At 41.4% G+C, this 16,515-nt stretch overlaps 1 protein-coding gene across 8 annotated transcripts in view; it reads right to left on the reverse strand.

The window, feature by feature from the left end:
* Positions 1 to 16,515, reverse strand: part of PTPRM (protein tyrosine phosphatase receptor type M) — a 665,244-nt gene that overhangs the window by 207,301 nt on the left and 441,428 nt on the right. For all 8 annotated transcript variants that reach the window (XM_066579573.1, XM_066579570.1, XM_066579568.1 and 5 more), the window contains one exon: positions 13,938 to 14,070. In XM_066579573.1, coding sequence (XP_066435670.1) covers positions 13,938 to 14,070 — 133 coding nt within the window. The remainder of the gene's footprint in view (positions 1 to 13,937; positions 14,071 to 16,515) is intronic.

Genomic DNA, 16,515 nt, shown 5'->3' on the forward strand with positions numbered 1-16,515 from the left:
ATAGCATTGTTTCAGCTATTTAACCCGTCGGAGAACAAAGGAGCTGAAAGCAGATGAGAGCCCTGGGGCTATTAGCTTCATTCAGCTAAGGCTTCATTTGCACACTTAATTGCTATTAAGTAGGCGAGTAGCTACTTAAAAGTTTATGCAAAATGATTGCTCGAAGCTGTCACTCAAACTGTCCTTTGAGTGATCTTTGAGCGATCATCGCTCCGTGTAAATGGGCCCTAAAGGGTTGAACCTTAAAGGGGTTGTCCCGCGCCGAAACGGGTTTTTTTTTTTTTTAAACCCCCCCCCCCGTTCGGCGCGAGACAACCCCGATGCAGGGGTTAAAAAAACCACCCGCACAGCGCTTACCTGAATCCCGGCGGTCCGGCGTCTTCATACTCACCTGCTGAAGATGGCCGCCGGGATCCTCTGTCTTCATGGACCGCAGGGCTTCTGTGCGGTCCATTGCCGATTCCAGCCTCCTGATTGGCTGGAATCGGCACGTGACGGGGCGGAGCTACACGGAGCCCCATTCAGAAAAGAAGAAGACCCGGACTGCGCAAGCGCGGCTAATTTGGCCATCGGAGGGCGAAAATTAGTCGGCACCATGGAGACGAGGACGCCAGCAACGGAGCAGGTAAGTAAAAAACTTTTTATAACTTCTGTATGGCTCATAATTAATGCACAATGTACATTACAAAGTGCATTATTATGGCCATGCAGAAGTGTATAGACCCACTTGCTGCCTCGGGACAACCCCTTTAAGACAGGTCTCATTATCTTTGTAATTCTGAATTTCATCCTTGTATACAGTTGCAATAGCTATATCAAGCAAACCAATGATAAGTTAAGGTTAGAAGAAGTTGAAAGTGGTTTTTGTTTTTATATATTTTTTATTTGTTTTTTACAGTTTAGTGAGGAATTTGACCCATGTACCTCACCTTTGGCTGCATATTATGTTCAACTCTTTGCAAAATGGTCATTCATTGAATCTTCAGCCTTATCTACAGTAGATTCACTGGGAATGCTTTAGATAAACATTCTGGAAGCAATATCTATTTTTAAGCATCAAATGCAGCTGGAATTTCCTCCAATCATTATGTTTGTTAGCCTTTTTGAAGACGATCACTAGAATGGGTTTCTGTGTTCTCTACATTGGTTTTAATTTATTATTTTTGTTTAACATGGATTTAATTAAAAATGACTAAATGTGACATTTAAAGATCAATCTCGGTAAATTCAGATCAGCATTTGGAGAGCTATAAAATGACATATTTAACTATAAATAATTAAACTGTAGACTTTTTCTTATCTTTTACAATGTGTTGTATAACTTATTTAATACCCATATTTTTGTCCCTTCAAGTTTAGTTGACTCTGTTTTATAAGCGGTTTTATTGCATACTTCAGTTTTGAATGTGCAGATGTGGAATAAAATCCCAGATGAAATGGTACAACATGCTGCACCATTTCATCCAGGAAAATACAAAGGGGCATGATGGAAGCCGGATGGACCCCATTATAGTTAATAGGTCCATTTGGTGCCATTCAATTCAGACATAAGATGGATCCATCCAGGCAAAAGTAGTAGGGAGGAAGTGGCAGCATGCAAAAACTTCATAAAAGATCAAATTTTATTATTCCATAGTCTTAAAAATGTAGCCTACCATTATATAATGTGCTCAATAGATGTGAAGATAAGTCAACTCCGCAAGATAATTATGCATCAATGTTAGGAGAAGATATAATTATATCCAAGATTAACATAGTAAATAAAATGTATGCTTACATTGATCAGTTGTATAAGGGTGCCTACCCACTTGCGATTTTTTTTCCTGTGATGTTTTGCGTTTTTTCTCAAGAGCAATTAGTATAGAATGTGTTCTTGTCCATCTGGGTTTTTTTTTCCGTTTCGTGGGGTTTTTTCACATAGGAACTGTCAGTTGCATATGTCTCCTTATTTTTCTCTTAATCCACCCATGATTGTCAATGGAGGGCTGCGAAAAACGCGCAAAAAACGCCGCGAAAAACGCGCGGAAAAAGCGTGAAAATCGGCAACGCAAGTGGGTAGGCGCCCTAAGGCTCTTTTTTGTGTAAAGGACTGTTTATTGCAGAACACATGTAGAAAGCAGCATCAAAACATTACCGCAGCAATAAAATAAGATAAGAGAATATAATACATGAAAACTTACAAAACTCCAAACTATTGCGCCAGAAATTGTGCAAATAAACCTGCATTGATCTAATCCATTGTTTTTCCTTTTTTAAATGATAAAGGCAAAAGAAAAGGATTCCTAATTAGTGAATCCAAGCTGAACAAGGGGCAAAAACAAAACACACTATAGAAACACACATGGCAACTGACAAGAAAAACATAGAAAAGGCAGGACTTTACAAAGTGGGGTTCCTACACATCAAAGCAAAGGGGAGGTAGTTAAGCAACCAGTCGCCCCAATTTACTGGAAGGTAGAGGGTTTCTAATTTAATCCTAGGGAGAGAACCTCTCCATAATATAGGAAGTGCTTTTTGAACTAGGATAGGGGAATTGCGAAGGACATACAGACATTTGGGTAATAGCTTAATTTTGAATAAAATTATTCGACTTACCAAAGTAAAAGGAAGGGAGGCCCAGGGCATGGCCAACTCCCAGGCCCAGTCAATAAGGGGGGCAAGATTTGACTCATAAAACACAGAGACCTGTCTAGCTACCTGTATACCAAAATATGTTCTCCCATCCACCCATTTCAACAGAGCAGGCAGAGGCAGCAAAGCTGCTTGTTGGTCGTCTGGGATTAGAGTTAATTGGATTAAGACTAGAGATGAGCGAGCATACTCGTCCGAGCTTGATGCTCGTTCGAGTATTAGAGTGCTCGAGATGCTCGTTACTCGAGGCAAGCACCACGCGGTACTCGTCTCGATTAAACGAGCACTGACCATTGAATTCAATGGAGCCGGCAATACTGCCGGCTCCATTGAAAGCAATGGGCTGCCGGCGATCACGGGATGAATTTTCGGGAAGGGCCTAAATATATAAGCCCTTCCCTGCAATTCATCCAGAAATGTGTAAAAATAAAAAAAATATATATACTCACCTTGTCCCGGTACCCGGAGTTCAGCGCGGCTGGCCTGCAGTGGGTGTGAAGGGGGTGTGAGTCAGACATGCCCCTGATTGGCTCAGCGCTGAGCCAATCAGAGGCAAATCTCACTCACACCCATTCATGAATTCATGAATGGGTGAGTGAGTGTTGCCTCTGATTGGCTCAGCGCAGCTCTCAGCTGAATGACAGCAGTTCAGCACCACAGTGCAGGGGACAGCAGGAGAAGACGCGGCTGTGCCCCGGCAGCTGAAGGGAGGTGAGTATCTATTTTTTTTGTTTTTAAAATCACTTTTAATTCATTTCCAGTGAATGGCTTATATGTAAAGTCCTTCCCTGAAAAAGAATTCAGGTGTGCCAGCGGACCATTGTCTTCAATGGAGTCGCCGGCAGCAGCAGCGGCTCCATTGAAGAGAATGCCTGCATTTTTATTCTTTTTTTACACTAAAATCTTTCTTTTTCAGGTAAGGGCTTATGTTTTTAAGCCCTTCCCGAAAATTCATCCCGCGCTCGCCGGCAGCCCATTGCTTTCAATGGAGCCGGCTGTATTGCCGGCTCCATTGAATTCAATGGGCTAACATCGTTTTTCTCTGCCACAGCTGTTACAGCTGTGGCAGAGGAGAACGATCGTTATGCTGACAGTGCGCGGGGGGGGGGGGGGGGGTCTCACTCTTGCCACTATTGTGGCTTAATAGTGAGACCTCGGAGCCCGAAATGCAGCCCTGCATGTTGCTCCTCGCCTGCCCTATCCATTTCTGTGTTTTTTACATGACTTTGGTGATTTGCTGAGATTTTCACAAATGAAAACCTTAGCGGAGCACCAGTCATATACAAAAATGCTCGAGTCGCCCATTGACTTCAATGGGGTTCGTTACTCGAAACGAACTCTCGAGCATCACTGAAAGTTCGACTCGAGTAACGAGCACCCGAGCATTTTGGTGCTCGCTCATCTCTAATTAAGACCCATCGCTTGGCAGAGTAAAGGCGAAAAGCATAAAAAATGAACAATATTGAAGTGAGGGAAGAACCAAAGTCTTTCAAGAAAACGAGTGTGTCATCAGCATATAGTGCAATGTGTTCTTCATAATTGCTTAATTTAAACCCAACCACTGTGGAGGATGCATACACTTGAATTGTGAAAGGCCTGATAGCTAGAGCAAATAGGGATGGGGACAGCCCTATCGTGTACTCCTACTCAGAGAGAATCGTGCAGGAATATGAATGTTAGCTTTAACACTGGCTATTGAAGAGCCATAAAGAATCTGTATGAAGAACCAAAACCAAATCGAGCCATCACTGCCATCGAGTACTTCCACTCCATTGAATCAAAGGCTTTAGCCTGGTCAATAAATACAAAAGTTTGCTTCCCACTGTTAGAGTGCCACGTGAGATTGGTAAAAAGACGTCTAAGATTCAAATCTGTACTTTTATCAGGCATTAAGCCAGATTGGGCAGTGTGTACAATTTCTTTAAGGATAGGATTAATGTAAATGGCTAGTATTTTGACCAATATTTTAACATCATTATTAAGAAGGTACATGGGGCGGTAGGAAATACTGTTCATTGGGTCCTTTCTGGGTTTGGGAATTCGAACTCTCACAGCCTCTCGCATGGTACTTGCCAAAGTACACTCCTGCAGAATACAGTTGTAAAGTAGAAGAAGTTTAGGGGCTAAGAACTTTGCATTTTTTTTATACCACTCAATGGAAAATCCATCAGTGCCCGGAGACTTCCTATTGGAAAAACGACTGATAGCAGCTAATATCTCTTCCTCACTCAGCCACCTATCTAAATAGGTCACACTATCCTTGCATAGTTTTGTGAAAGAAATAACATTAAAATAAGCCTCCAGTTGCCCACCTGAGCAATTGAGACTAGAAGCATACAACTCAGCATAGAAGGAGGCAACGCCTGATTAACCAACTCTCAATCATTCACTATGGCGCCATTAGCCATGCTGCAAAGGCAAATAAAGTTTTGGGATGCATTAAAAGAGGTATAGGGGTGAAGGACGAGAACATTATCCTTCCATTATATAAGGCACTTGTCAGGCCTTACATGGAATACTGCGTACAGTTCTGGTCACCGGTGCTCAGGAAAGATGTTACGGTATTGGAGGGGTTCAAAGAAGGGCAACTAAACTAATACATGGAATGACGGGACTGGAATACTCAGAGAGGCTATCCAAATTGGGACTATTTACTCTAGAAAAAAGAAGGTTAAGAGGCGACCAAATAACCATGTATAAGTACATGAGGGGACAATACAAGGATCTCTCCCAAGATCTGTTTATACCCAGGACTGCAACGGTAACAAGAGGGCATCCGCTACGTTTAGAGGAAAGCAGGTGTCATCACCAACATAGAAAGGGATTCTTTACTGTTAGAGCAGCTAGACTGTGGAACTCTCTACCGGAGGAAGTGGTGATGGCAAAATCCTTAGAGGAGTTTAAAAGGGGACTAGATGTCTTTCTGGAGAGGAAGGATATTATAAGCTATAAATCTAAGATTATTTGTTAATCCGTGTATACAGGCAGGTAGGAACTATTAGGGGTTGATCCAGGGATTAGTCTGATTGCCATTAGGGAGTCGGAAAGGAATTTTTTCCCCAAAAGGGCAAATTGGCTTCTGCTCTTGGGGTTTTTTGCCTTCCTCTGGATCAACAAAACAGTAGGCTAGACAGGCTGGACTAGATGGACATTGTCTTCATTCAGCCTTACGAACTATGTTACTATGTATATGTTATTAGTGCTACACATTGCTACAATTGTGGGCAATGTACTATATTCCCTGGCCAGATATGCAAGCAGGCCTGTGAGAGGCATGACAATGGTGGTCTTTGGGGCTAATATGGGGCATTATTACTGAGTGTGGGCATATTAGAGGCATTACTACTGAGTTGGGGTTAAATGAGGCATTATTATTGGGTGGTGGCAGTTTTGCTGTGTGTGGGGAACGAAAAGTGGCACTTACTGTGTGGGGCCTACAAGGAGAACAAAAAAGGGAATACTATTACTGTGTGGGTTACCTCAGGTGGCATCACTACTATCTGGAGAACTATGGAAGTGGAGACTATGCAGATATTTGGAAAAAGAAACCAGGTCCTGGAGAATTGGGGAGTCAAAGATGTTTGTGTCAAATTCTGCAGAGACAAAACTATGAGTTGGAGAAGTCGTTATGACAGTCTGGGCCAAAGTAAAAAAAGGAAACTGAATGACTCCAATCAGAGGGAACATCACCTGTGATCATTGGATTTAATGGTACTGTAATCAGTTATATGGTCTGTAGAGTGCCTGTGTAGATCTAGCACATAGTGCTATATGATCAATGTAACAGGGTAATAATGGTCTTTGAAGAGTGTTTGCTTTTTTCAGCAACACTGCTAGTATTATGTGGTCATAGTCTGGAGGTATTATTTGGCCTTCAAAGTGTTATTATTGGTAATATTTATCTTCGTAGTGGTTATTTAGTAACAGTATGTTGGTATTAATCACTGTATGGAGGTATTATGCAGCAACTACGAGGGGTAATATGTGCTTATGATGTGGCGGTATTATTTGGCCCTTATATGTATAGTGTTATTATTGGTAATATTGATCTTTGTAGCGATCTTTGCATTTGTGGGGGGAAATGGAGACAGAGGCGGCTCCCTCCCTCTGCCTAATCACCTATATACCATGATCACTATTGACTGTGGCATCTAGGGAGTTAAATGACAGGGATCAGAGTTTTTCTGATCCTGGCCATTACAATATGAGATCACCTATCATAACACAAGGATCATGGGGGCACAGAACATACGACATAAATGTCTGTCATCGAAGCTAAAGGCAAGCCAGTCTATGATGATTATTTATGTCATGGAGGCTTAACGGGTTAGAAATAGGTGGCACCTCAATGTATACCTACGATTCTAATGTTCTGTGCTTCATAGCAAATTTGCTGACCTCTGCCTACTTGTTTGCCCCACTTGTTGCTGGTTTGGACCTAACTACCACATGGGGCCACTTTGTAATTTTTTTCTGGGGCCACTTTGATTTCCCAATCTGCTTCTGATAGCATGATAAGCAGAGCCAACAAAAACCCGTTTAAGCACCAGCACCTTAGAGCCCTGCAAGTGAGATTCCTGAAAAAATAGGAAATGGGGGAGTAAACTTTAAGAAAATTAAATACTAAGTCCTTTTTTAAATTTGGAATTCAGGCCTCCAACATTCCAAGAGACCATTTTACATTTAATATCCACCATGGCAGTCGTAGAGACAGCTATAAAAGACATAGGACACCCGCATAATACCAGAGAAGCAGTCACACCAAGAGGAACGTAGACAAACATAAGCAATTGAACCGAGCAACAAACAACAACCCCTCCCACCTGTCTCCCTGAACAGGTCTATCCCACTCTACCCACCCAGGTCAGCGTAGGATAGGTTTAAATCCCAGAACTATCAAAACTAAACGGGGGTACAAGGCCCTGTAATGAGGAAACAATAAATGGGAACTTTAGGGGGAGAAAGAACTCCACTGCAACCAGGAACAAATTAGTGCTATGCAGAAATAGGCTACTAAAGGTCCAGAGGTACTCCTCGCAGTACAATCTGTAATATCAATGAGGAAGGCTTCTCCAAGGAAATCCCCCACAGGACCATAATATGGGCAAAGCGAGTATCTGAGCATATAAGTAATTAACAGGGCATTATGGCATACATAAATATAACACCTACATTGACCAGACTAAGACCTAAAAAAGTAAACAGTGTTAAAACAAAAGTTTAACAAACAAGGGTTAGATTATATCAGACCAGTATAGCCTTATGGTCCTTTTAGACTGGAGGAGCTGCCAGGCAAATGATGTACGACAGCTCGTCCCAGTCATGCTCGCTGCTGTGCTATTACACAGGAGCAAGTATCGCTGGCATGCTAACAGCACTGCCGGAATGGAGGTAGAGCGGGCCAAGGAGCATTCTTCCCCAGTCCGCCTCCATTCACAATAAGCAGACAGTCAACGGCATGTTGTTCAGCTTTCTGCCTGCAGAAACTGAACGACTAAACAATTCTTGTCAGTAACTGCATGCGTTTTCATGGGACAACTATCTGAACAATAATTGTCCCGTTGAAAACTGTCATTAGAAATGCCATGGAGGCAACCAATATAAGCCATACCTGAGTGTGTTACCTGCACAGGTCAACCCAGGGCCTGAGAGAAACAGAGCTAACACTAGAACTGCAAAACACAAACTGAGCCAAAGTTTTCTAGTCTCGTATATTTAGCCCAATGCAGGAGAAACTTAATGAAGCTTCAGCCAAGTAATAACATCCTCCGGTTTATCAAAGGAGTGGGAGCGATTATCCTTAATGACTTCTAATGTATTGGGATACAACATTGCGCAGGTAAGTTGCTCGGAGGGTAGTAGTCTTTTTGCTTTTGCAAAATTTTGATGCTTCTTTTGTATCTTCAAGGAACTGTAAAAATCTGCACCTCCTGCCCTCCGACATTCAGAAGGTTTAGTCAACGATTCAGCGCGAGCATTTTATCCCTATCCTGATAGTTTGATAGTAAATCTGTCAGAAATCCTGTGGTGAGCTATATGCTGCAAAACTAGATGCAAAATGACACTAAATGCTTAGCCATCAAGCAGAGCTCTCCTGGAACATGTCTGCGTACTCTGAGAGTTAGGCCACACCCTCTGGAGTAAGGATCATTAGTGGTGATGCTCAAATAGCACTATATGTGAGACGAACACTAGGTGGCAGCACCTATGCTTTGGAAGAAAATGAAACTGAGGTAGACTTCTGGTAAGAGTTCCAGAAAAATTAGACTATTTAATATACAAAAATTGCAGGGGTTGAGGATTTTCAGATCTCCAGATGGGAGATCCTAAAAATATTGGGGTCTCCAGTCTGAAGATCTGAAAATCCTCAACCCCTTTAATTTTTTGTATTAAAAAGCATCTGGTTGCTGGATGCTTCTAACTGCAGTGAAGTTATTTACAGTTGATGGTTGCAGCAATGGACTGATTGTCTTTGTGAGAAGGCCTGGTGCTGGTGTTCTAGCACAGGCTTCACAGAGGGGAGAGCAAGGGTGTCATTGGCACTCACCCACACCTGCACCAGCAGAAAGATGTTTCAGGCTGTTAAGGTGCACGAGGTACACCCTTGCCTCCTTTCAGTAGTGCTGCGTGCTCAGTGAGGTCAAGGCACTGTGTGCAGAAAGATGGCCAATGCTCATCTCCCAGAGGTCTGACGACAGGTCAAGTTGTCATTAAATGTAACCCATGCCCCTGCATCGGGGAGCGTCGCCATGGAAGGAGGGACCCTGGCTTGGTAGATGGTGGTCTGTTGCTCGACAGGTATACCGCCTCAGGTCCTCTGGATTCCAATAGTGAGGAGTGGAGTCAGGAGGGGAAGGATCTGCTGCCCCTGTGACCACAGCGGGGACATCCAGGTGAGCAACATGTTGTAGGCCACAGTACTGGTGAGGAGTCAGGAAGGTCCCCAAGGCAGGCGGTCGCAGGTATGTGGGCTCTTAATCTAAATGCCCACCAGGTTTATGGGTCTTGCAAGTAGAAATCACAGCATGTCCGGACCACTCTAAGCTCAGGCCACGCCCCCTTTTAAAGCTTTTCTCTATTATCAGTTTATAAGACAGTGTTTGCTGCTCTCAAAACACCCCAAAACAGAGCTATCATATAAAATATTGACATTTTATTTAACGGGGTTGTCTACTTCACATAATGGAAATGTTTTAAAGCAGAGTAGGATTGCTTAGTGTGCAGCAGGCATTAGCATTTCAGTTGGAAGTAAAACAGATTAATTAAATTGGTAGATTAATGGCATAATTATTTTTGAGTCTTATAAATGAAGTAATTGCATTATGTAAAATTCCATTTCTATAACTTTTGTTATTTGGGCATAAGGAGATCTCTAAAGCTTAAGCACAATTACTAGCCATAGTTTTCCTTAGAGCCTGTCAACAAAGTATAGAGACTTCACTTATTGCAGTATATTCTGTGCTTTGACTAAGAAATCAAGATATAGACTGAAGCAGGGCTTCTCGGGTCTTTTTCTACTTGGACCTCACCTGCCATCATTCGCACGCTGAGATCTGTGATTGGTAGCAAGCCGCCTGTGGCATCCATACATAGGCTGCTGCTGGGTGTCCACATAGCAGAGACCTGAGGATGCAGCGCTGGAACTACAGGGAGCCAGGAGAGGCGAGTATACAACTGTCTATTATTTGTATACATGGGGAAACACGATTATTAAAAAGTATTTTAACTCTGACAACCCCATTAATTTAGGCCAGAATTAGTAAATCTGCCCTTGCATTTGTTTTATCCATAATTCTCATCCTTTTCAGGAATATTGCCTTTTCTTAATAAACAGCAACAAAAAGCTGCAGACGGGAGAGTTTCTCTAGGTATCAGCAGTTGTAATTAGCCCCTGGTATAATTAGCACACATGTTTGTGCATGAGAAGATGCAAGGCACTCATTTAAAAATGTACAGTAAATATAATTTATCAAAATAACCAGTCTGCAGAATGGTTCCATTTAATTCCACATATGCAGCTATTGAGATAAATAGCCATTAAAAAACTGATGAAAAAGCACATAATGTGGAAAGGAAATTTATCATGGACCTAAAGGCAAAACACACAGAAACGGAACATGTTTTTCTTAAAGGTATTTTTAAATATTTTAATTGGAATCGCTTTATAACAATGAGAGGTACGAAGTTGTGCAAGTAGATAGTATTGTTTACCCGGACAATTTGTTATAAGCAGATGGTATGAAATTGCTCGGATGTGTTGTTTCCTATATTTTTATGCAAAAACGAGAAGAAAAAATACAATGGAGATTAGAGTTTATTTCAATCCAAGGTCCAATTTAAACTGAACCTTAAAAAAAATGGAAACCTTTATTGTGCGACTGTAAAGGAGAAAATACTAAAGGAGGTGCTTTATAAGGACAATCCCTGTCCATATACTCCTGAGGCTTGGGAACTGACCCATCCATGCATAGTCAACATTTCATTCGAGTGTCACTACTAGAAGTGCGGTAACAAACCAGCAAAACTGCATCGATTTGATCACATTCTGCAGCATATGAATAGGTCCTAAGATGAATTCAGCAGGATGCAGACAAAGTTACATAAAAAGAAACTTTTAAAAATGCAACTTTATGGAAATTAAAGAAATGCAGCTATCAGCTTGTTTCCACACAATAACCCTTTCCAATCCACTGCCTGACGTCTTTCTACATTCCGATTGAAGCTTGTACAGCTCCAATGTCAGAAGACGTCCAGCAGGGTATTCTTACCGTCTATTGCCAGCCACTCTGCTGTTGGAGCCTCTCTGGCGCACACACACTGGCTTTAGCCAGCAGATGGCACCGTTGTATAACAGCAAAAAGAGAAAGCCTTTTAGGAAACCCTGAATCCAAAATTAGATTGAAAAGGGTTAAAGAGAACCTGTCACCTGCGATGAGCCCCATAAGCTATAGTAACAAACACAAAGTCGAAGGGACACTAAGTACAAATGTGCCATTTTTAAACCTAAACTCCCTCCTATTCCCCCATTGTGCATCTATAAAGCAGCCACTCACTGCCTAGAGCAGACTACTGACTGTGCGGACATAATAGAGAGGACTAGCACAGTAGTCCGCTCGATGCAACGAGGATTGGGTTTGTGGGCGCACAGCGAGGATGACTCTAGATATAAAAATGACACCCTTGAACTCAATATCCTATTATTTGTTCATTACTTCATCAGAGAATACAAACTCTCTTTAAATAGCTATCAAGCCCCATATTGAGGTTAAACAATGAATAGTAAATTAGTGCTCACAATCATGCCATGCATGAATTTAAAGCCTTGTCCACAGATAATCAATTGTAGAGCCAAATAGGACTGGAGCATAGTCACACGATTGCAATTTCTTGGGTTGTTGAATAACCATAGGGAGGGACATCTGAGCACAGCATGAACTCGTTAAAGGGCTTTCAGGTGTCAAGTAAATAAAAGTTATTATATAGCAAAATAATTGATACAATTTTGTAGGATAATTGTTGTTCTATTTCCTCACTTTTTTGAAAATCTCTGCTTGCTATCAATGAACAAACAGTACTGCTACCAGTATATTCAAAAGCGGGAAAACCTACCCCGTTTATGTTGAACTGACAGAGACTTGCAGCTTGGTAATTAGAGCTCTCTTATAACTCACTTTAATTAATGGGGTTGTCTGAATATTTTTTTTTTTTGTAAAACCCTATTTGCCATTCAGTAAAATAGCCCCCCCTTTAGTCCCACACCACTGCTCCAGGTCCCCTCTTTAGAGTCATGTTTACAGGCTGCCCCAGCCTGGTAATGGCACAATACATGTGCTGCAGCCAATGACAGACCTCAGTGCTTGATCGTTGAGCTCTGTCATTGGCTGCAGTGCCTGTGACATCCCGTAAACCAGGCAGAACTACAGCCTGTAAACAATTAATGGAGGTGAGTATATGCTTGTTAGTCATTTTACTGCATGGGGAACAGGGATTTAGAGAAAACACACAACTCAAGCAACCCCTTTAAATAAAACTATCCCTTCTAAATATTAATTTCATATAACAAACTACCCTGATAAGATCTTCAAGTGTCCAATCAGTTTTGTACACACACACACACACAAGCACACTATGCACAGCTCATTCCACTTTTGCAGCTTTATGATACATTGTGGGAGATTTACTGATCCTGCCTAATGTTTAGAGAGTATAAAACTTACGTAGCTAGCCCCCCACTATATATAAGTCAGCTGGTGTTATCTTGGTTAGTTATTCCTTTTTATCTGAAACTCCTGTCCTCTTATTCCTCAGGTGGTTGTGTAATCTCAATTCTGACCAATTCAGGTTCATTTGGGTTTATGTATTCAGTTTCTAGGTGTATGTGATGTGCTATTACATGGACCCTACTATAAAAACCCCTAGAAAGGAACACAGACATTCCTATCACAGTTAGTGATGATGAAAACACAACTCCCGTCACACAGTTATAATAGTGGAGATCACAGCTTATCCTCCTGACTGCATACCGGAGGTCTGTAGCTTACTTAGGTGAATACATAATATAATGGCAGTGCTTTCCCTGCAGCAGAGATGATACAGTCTTTAGTTGCTCATGTAATGCTGTGCTGATATATCATAGGATTGATGGGAAACTGAAAGCAAAAACCAGCATCATATGGTGCCTGATAAGCGTCAGACAGGAGGATGCACTACCTAAAATTGACTGCAATATACAAAGGAGCCCTCAAGAGTGTGACAGGTAATCAGGTGAGAGGTGCAGGGATGGAAATATGCTTTTTCACCGCAGTGGCCCTTTAACAAAGCATCGTCTCACTCACCCATTCACAAGGACCTTGCTGACGGTGTACAATGTGATGTGGATGTGAGCAAGGTTGGTATTTTGCATTATACAGTAAATATTTGAATAAGCTGAAATATATCTTTATTTTATTTAACTAGGCAGCTTGTCATTCAGAGATAGGTTTACTACCCTGTTTCCCTGATAATAAGACATCCCCTAAAAATAAGACAGCATGATTTTCCAGAATTTTTGAGGATGCAAAATGATTTTTCAGGCTTTTTGACGATGCTTGAAATATAAGCCCAACTCCAAAATTAAGCCCTGCTAACAGTTAATTAAAAAAGTCAATTTAAATAGTGTCCAGGCAGCTATACATGTAAAAAAGTTAAACCTTTTGGAACAAAAAATTAATATAAGACACTGTCTTATTTTCGGGGAAACACGGTAGCTGCTTTTGTCCATCAGTACATAATATAACAACATATGAATAGATTAGCAAGCCACCCACCTTTTCTTCATCACCAAGACAATGCCCAGGAAGATGATAACAAAAAGAAGAATTCCAGCAATGACTCCAGCAATTTTCACAGTGTGATCTGACTGTTTTTCAGGTTCAGGATCTGGCTTACGAGTTGCAGAACCTAAATGGATCATGTATGGACATGAAGAAAAAAGCATCCGTGAGTCATAAATGAGAAGTATAAAGCCAAGATAAAACCTCTTAAATAAACATATAAATCATCAGAAAAAAAGAGAATTAAATATTTATCAGTACAGATAGTCCCCTACTTACGAACGTTCAAGTTCTGAACATGCGGTATATACGAACAAAGTTGTCCTCAAGTCAAAAGTTTCAGTAGAACATGTGTTGACAGCAGTCTGACAGCTCCCAAAAGAAGCATTGAGCGGGGAGCGAGAAGCTGATGAGAAACCAGTGGCAGGACTTCCAGTTTGAAAGCTCTGTACGAGCGCTGACGACCTTAGCAGTAACATCAGCCCTCGTACAGTCGTTTAACAGGCTGCCGGCCGGTGTAAAAGTATTTACTTCATGTACTTTGGACATACGAACAAAATGGACTTCCAAACAGGCTCCTGAAACGGAACCTTTTCGTAAGTAGGGAACTATCTGTATAGGTGAAAGACCAATTAATTTCGCTAATCCTATTAAAGTGGTATTCTGGGGACAGACTACCATTTTACAATCTAATGTACATCATCACAAGAAGTCATTTTGTATTATGTCAACTGTAACTGGTCTAGATACTTTGTCACGTGATTCTCCACCTGAAGAATATCTCCACTTCCTCTGACATCTTGTTTGCGTTTGCTACTTCCTCCCCTTTTTATAGCCTCCAACATCCTGTGAGCAGTGCATGATGGGAGGAAAATGGCAGAAGCACTCTGCTGTATGACTCATGCGCAGTTCAGAGTGCTGGAAGCTCCTGTCTGTCTGCTTCAGAAGGCGCTCTGGCACTCAGTGAAAGGGAAGTTGGTACCAGTAAGTTGTAGGACCTGTAAGCTGTGGGCGGAGCTATAGTGCTGTCCAGTAAACCAGTTCTATGCATGCTGGGAGGTGTAGGTAACAGTTACCACAGAAGTGATGAGTGCAAACACAATGGCAGATCTGTATCTGGATGGGATGAAGAAGAGGGTCCAGGGAGGCAGATAAAAAGGTACAGGTTGTCTCTACTTAGCTGTACCTCCTAAATTACAGCATTTTCATTATTTACATTTTGTGCCCGGAAAACCCCTTTAAGGAACCTTAATGCTACAGTTTAAGGCAGTACACAATCAGCTCATCTCTAGCTATCAGCTCCAGTATCCTCATTGTGCAAAACTGCTGATAAGCTCCCTCTTAAATGAGCATATCCTACAACTCTGGAGTCTAAGATGCCTTAGCAGATGACCCCCTAGTTTAGATAGTTGGAAATCTATCAGAAGATCCCTTGCAATGTACTCTACATGTGGACATATGCCTTGACAAGGCTGATAAAAAAGGAGTTCACTTACACTTTTATGTATTTTCTCTCCCCTGAACAAGTAAAATATCTACTGAATCTGTCAACTTTGAATTACAAATGCTAGAAGTAATGTAGGCAATGAGCTACCAGCAAAGGCATGGAAAGGTCAGAGGGATGTCTTTTTCACAGGTATGCTTATTTTCAGCTAAAGTGTCTTACAGTTCAAATGCAATTCCACAACTAATAACATAGATTATACCAAGGCAACACAGAATCCTGATTATACCAAGGCAACACAAAATCCTGCCCATCACTATGTTCCGGCATGTGCGGATATCATGTTGTATATTATTAACATACACTATAAAATATTTATTTGGATATTAAGAGTCAAAATCTTATTCCAATGCAATTCCACAGTATAATCTTCTTCAGAACTGGTCCGAATAAGCCCTCTTCACTTAAAGACCAGACTGTGAATCTAATCTCTGTTAGATCAAGACATCTAAAAAAGAAAGCACCTATTACCTTCATATAAGAAAAGGAATTAAGGTGGATGCAATCAATTAACTAAAAGAATCACTTTGTTGATATAAAACATTTCTTAAGGCCCATTTAGACACAATGATTATTACTTAAAATTCGCTCAAAAGCCATCTTTTGAGCGATAATCGTTGTGTCTAAATGTGCCCATCTTTCAGTTTTCTGCCATACGACGGTTTTCAGTTCTGTTGGAAAACCATTGTTCGGCAGAACAGCTGATAAGCAGGACCGCACACTGTGTCAATGTCCATGGTGCTGAATTCTCCACGGGGAGCTAGAGATTACATTGTTTTCTCTTAGCAGCCCTTGGCTGAACAACAAAGTTAATTACAGAGCACAGACCTTCTGCTGAGTTCTGCAACAGCTCCCAGACGCTCATTTGCATGCAAATAAAGTTTATAAAGTACTAATAGCAATTAGAGCCTATTAGTACTTTATGCAAAACGATCGCTGATCTTTCAATCTCCTGAAAGATTATGTGTGTGTAAATGGGCCTTAATTGCCCTTTCATTAATGCCCCCTCACACAAATACTTTCATTAGGAAGCTTAATGATTAAAGGTGCTATTAGACTGAACGATTT

This window comes from Eleutherodactylus coqui, chromosome 9, assembly GCF_035609145.1.
Source record: "Eleutherodactylus coqui strain aEleCoq1 chromosome 9, aEleCoq1.hap1, whole genome shotgun sequence".
Lineage (NCBI taxonomy): Eukaryota > Metazoa > Chordata > Amphibia > Anura > Eleutherodactylidae > Eleutherodactylus > Eleutherodactylus coqui.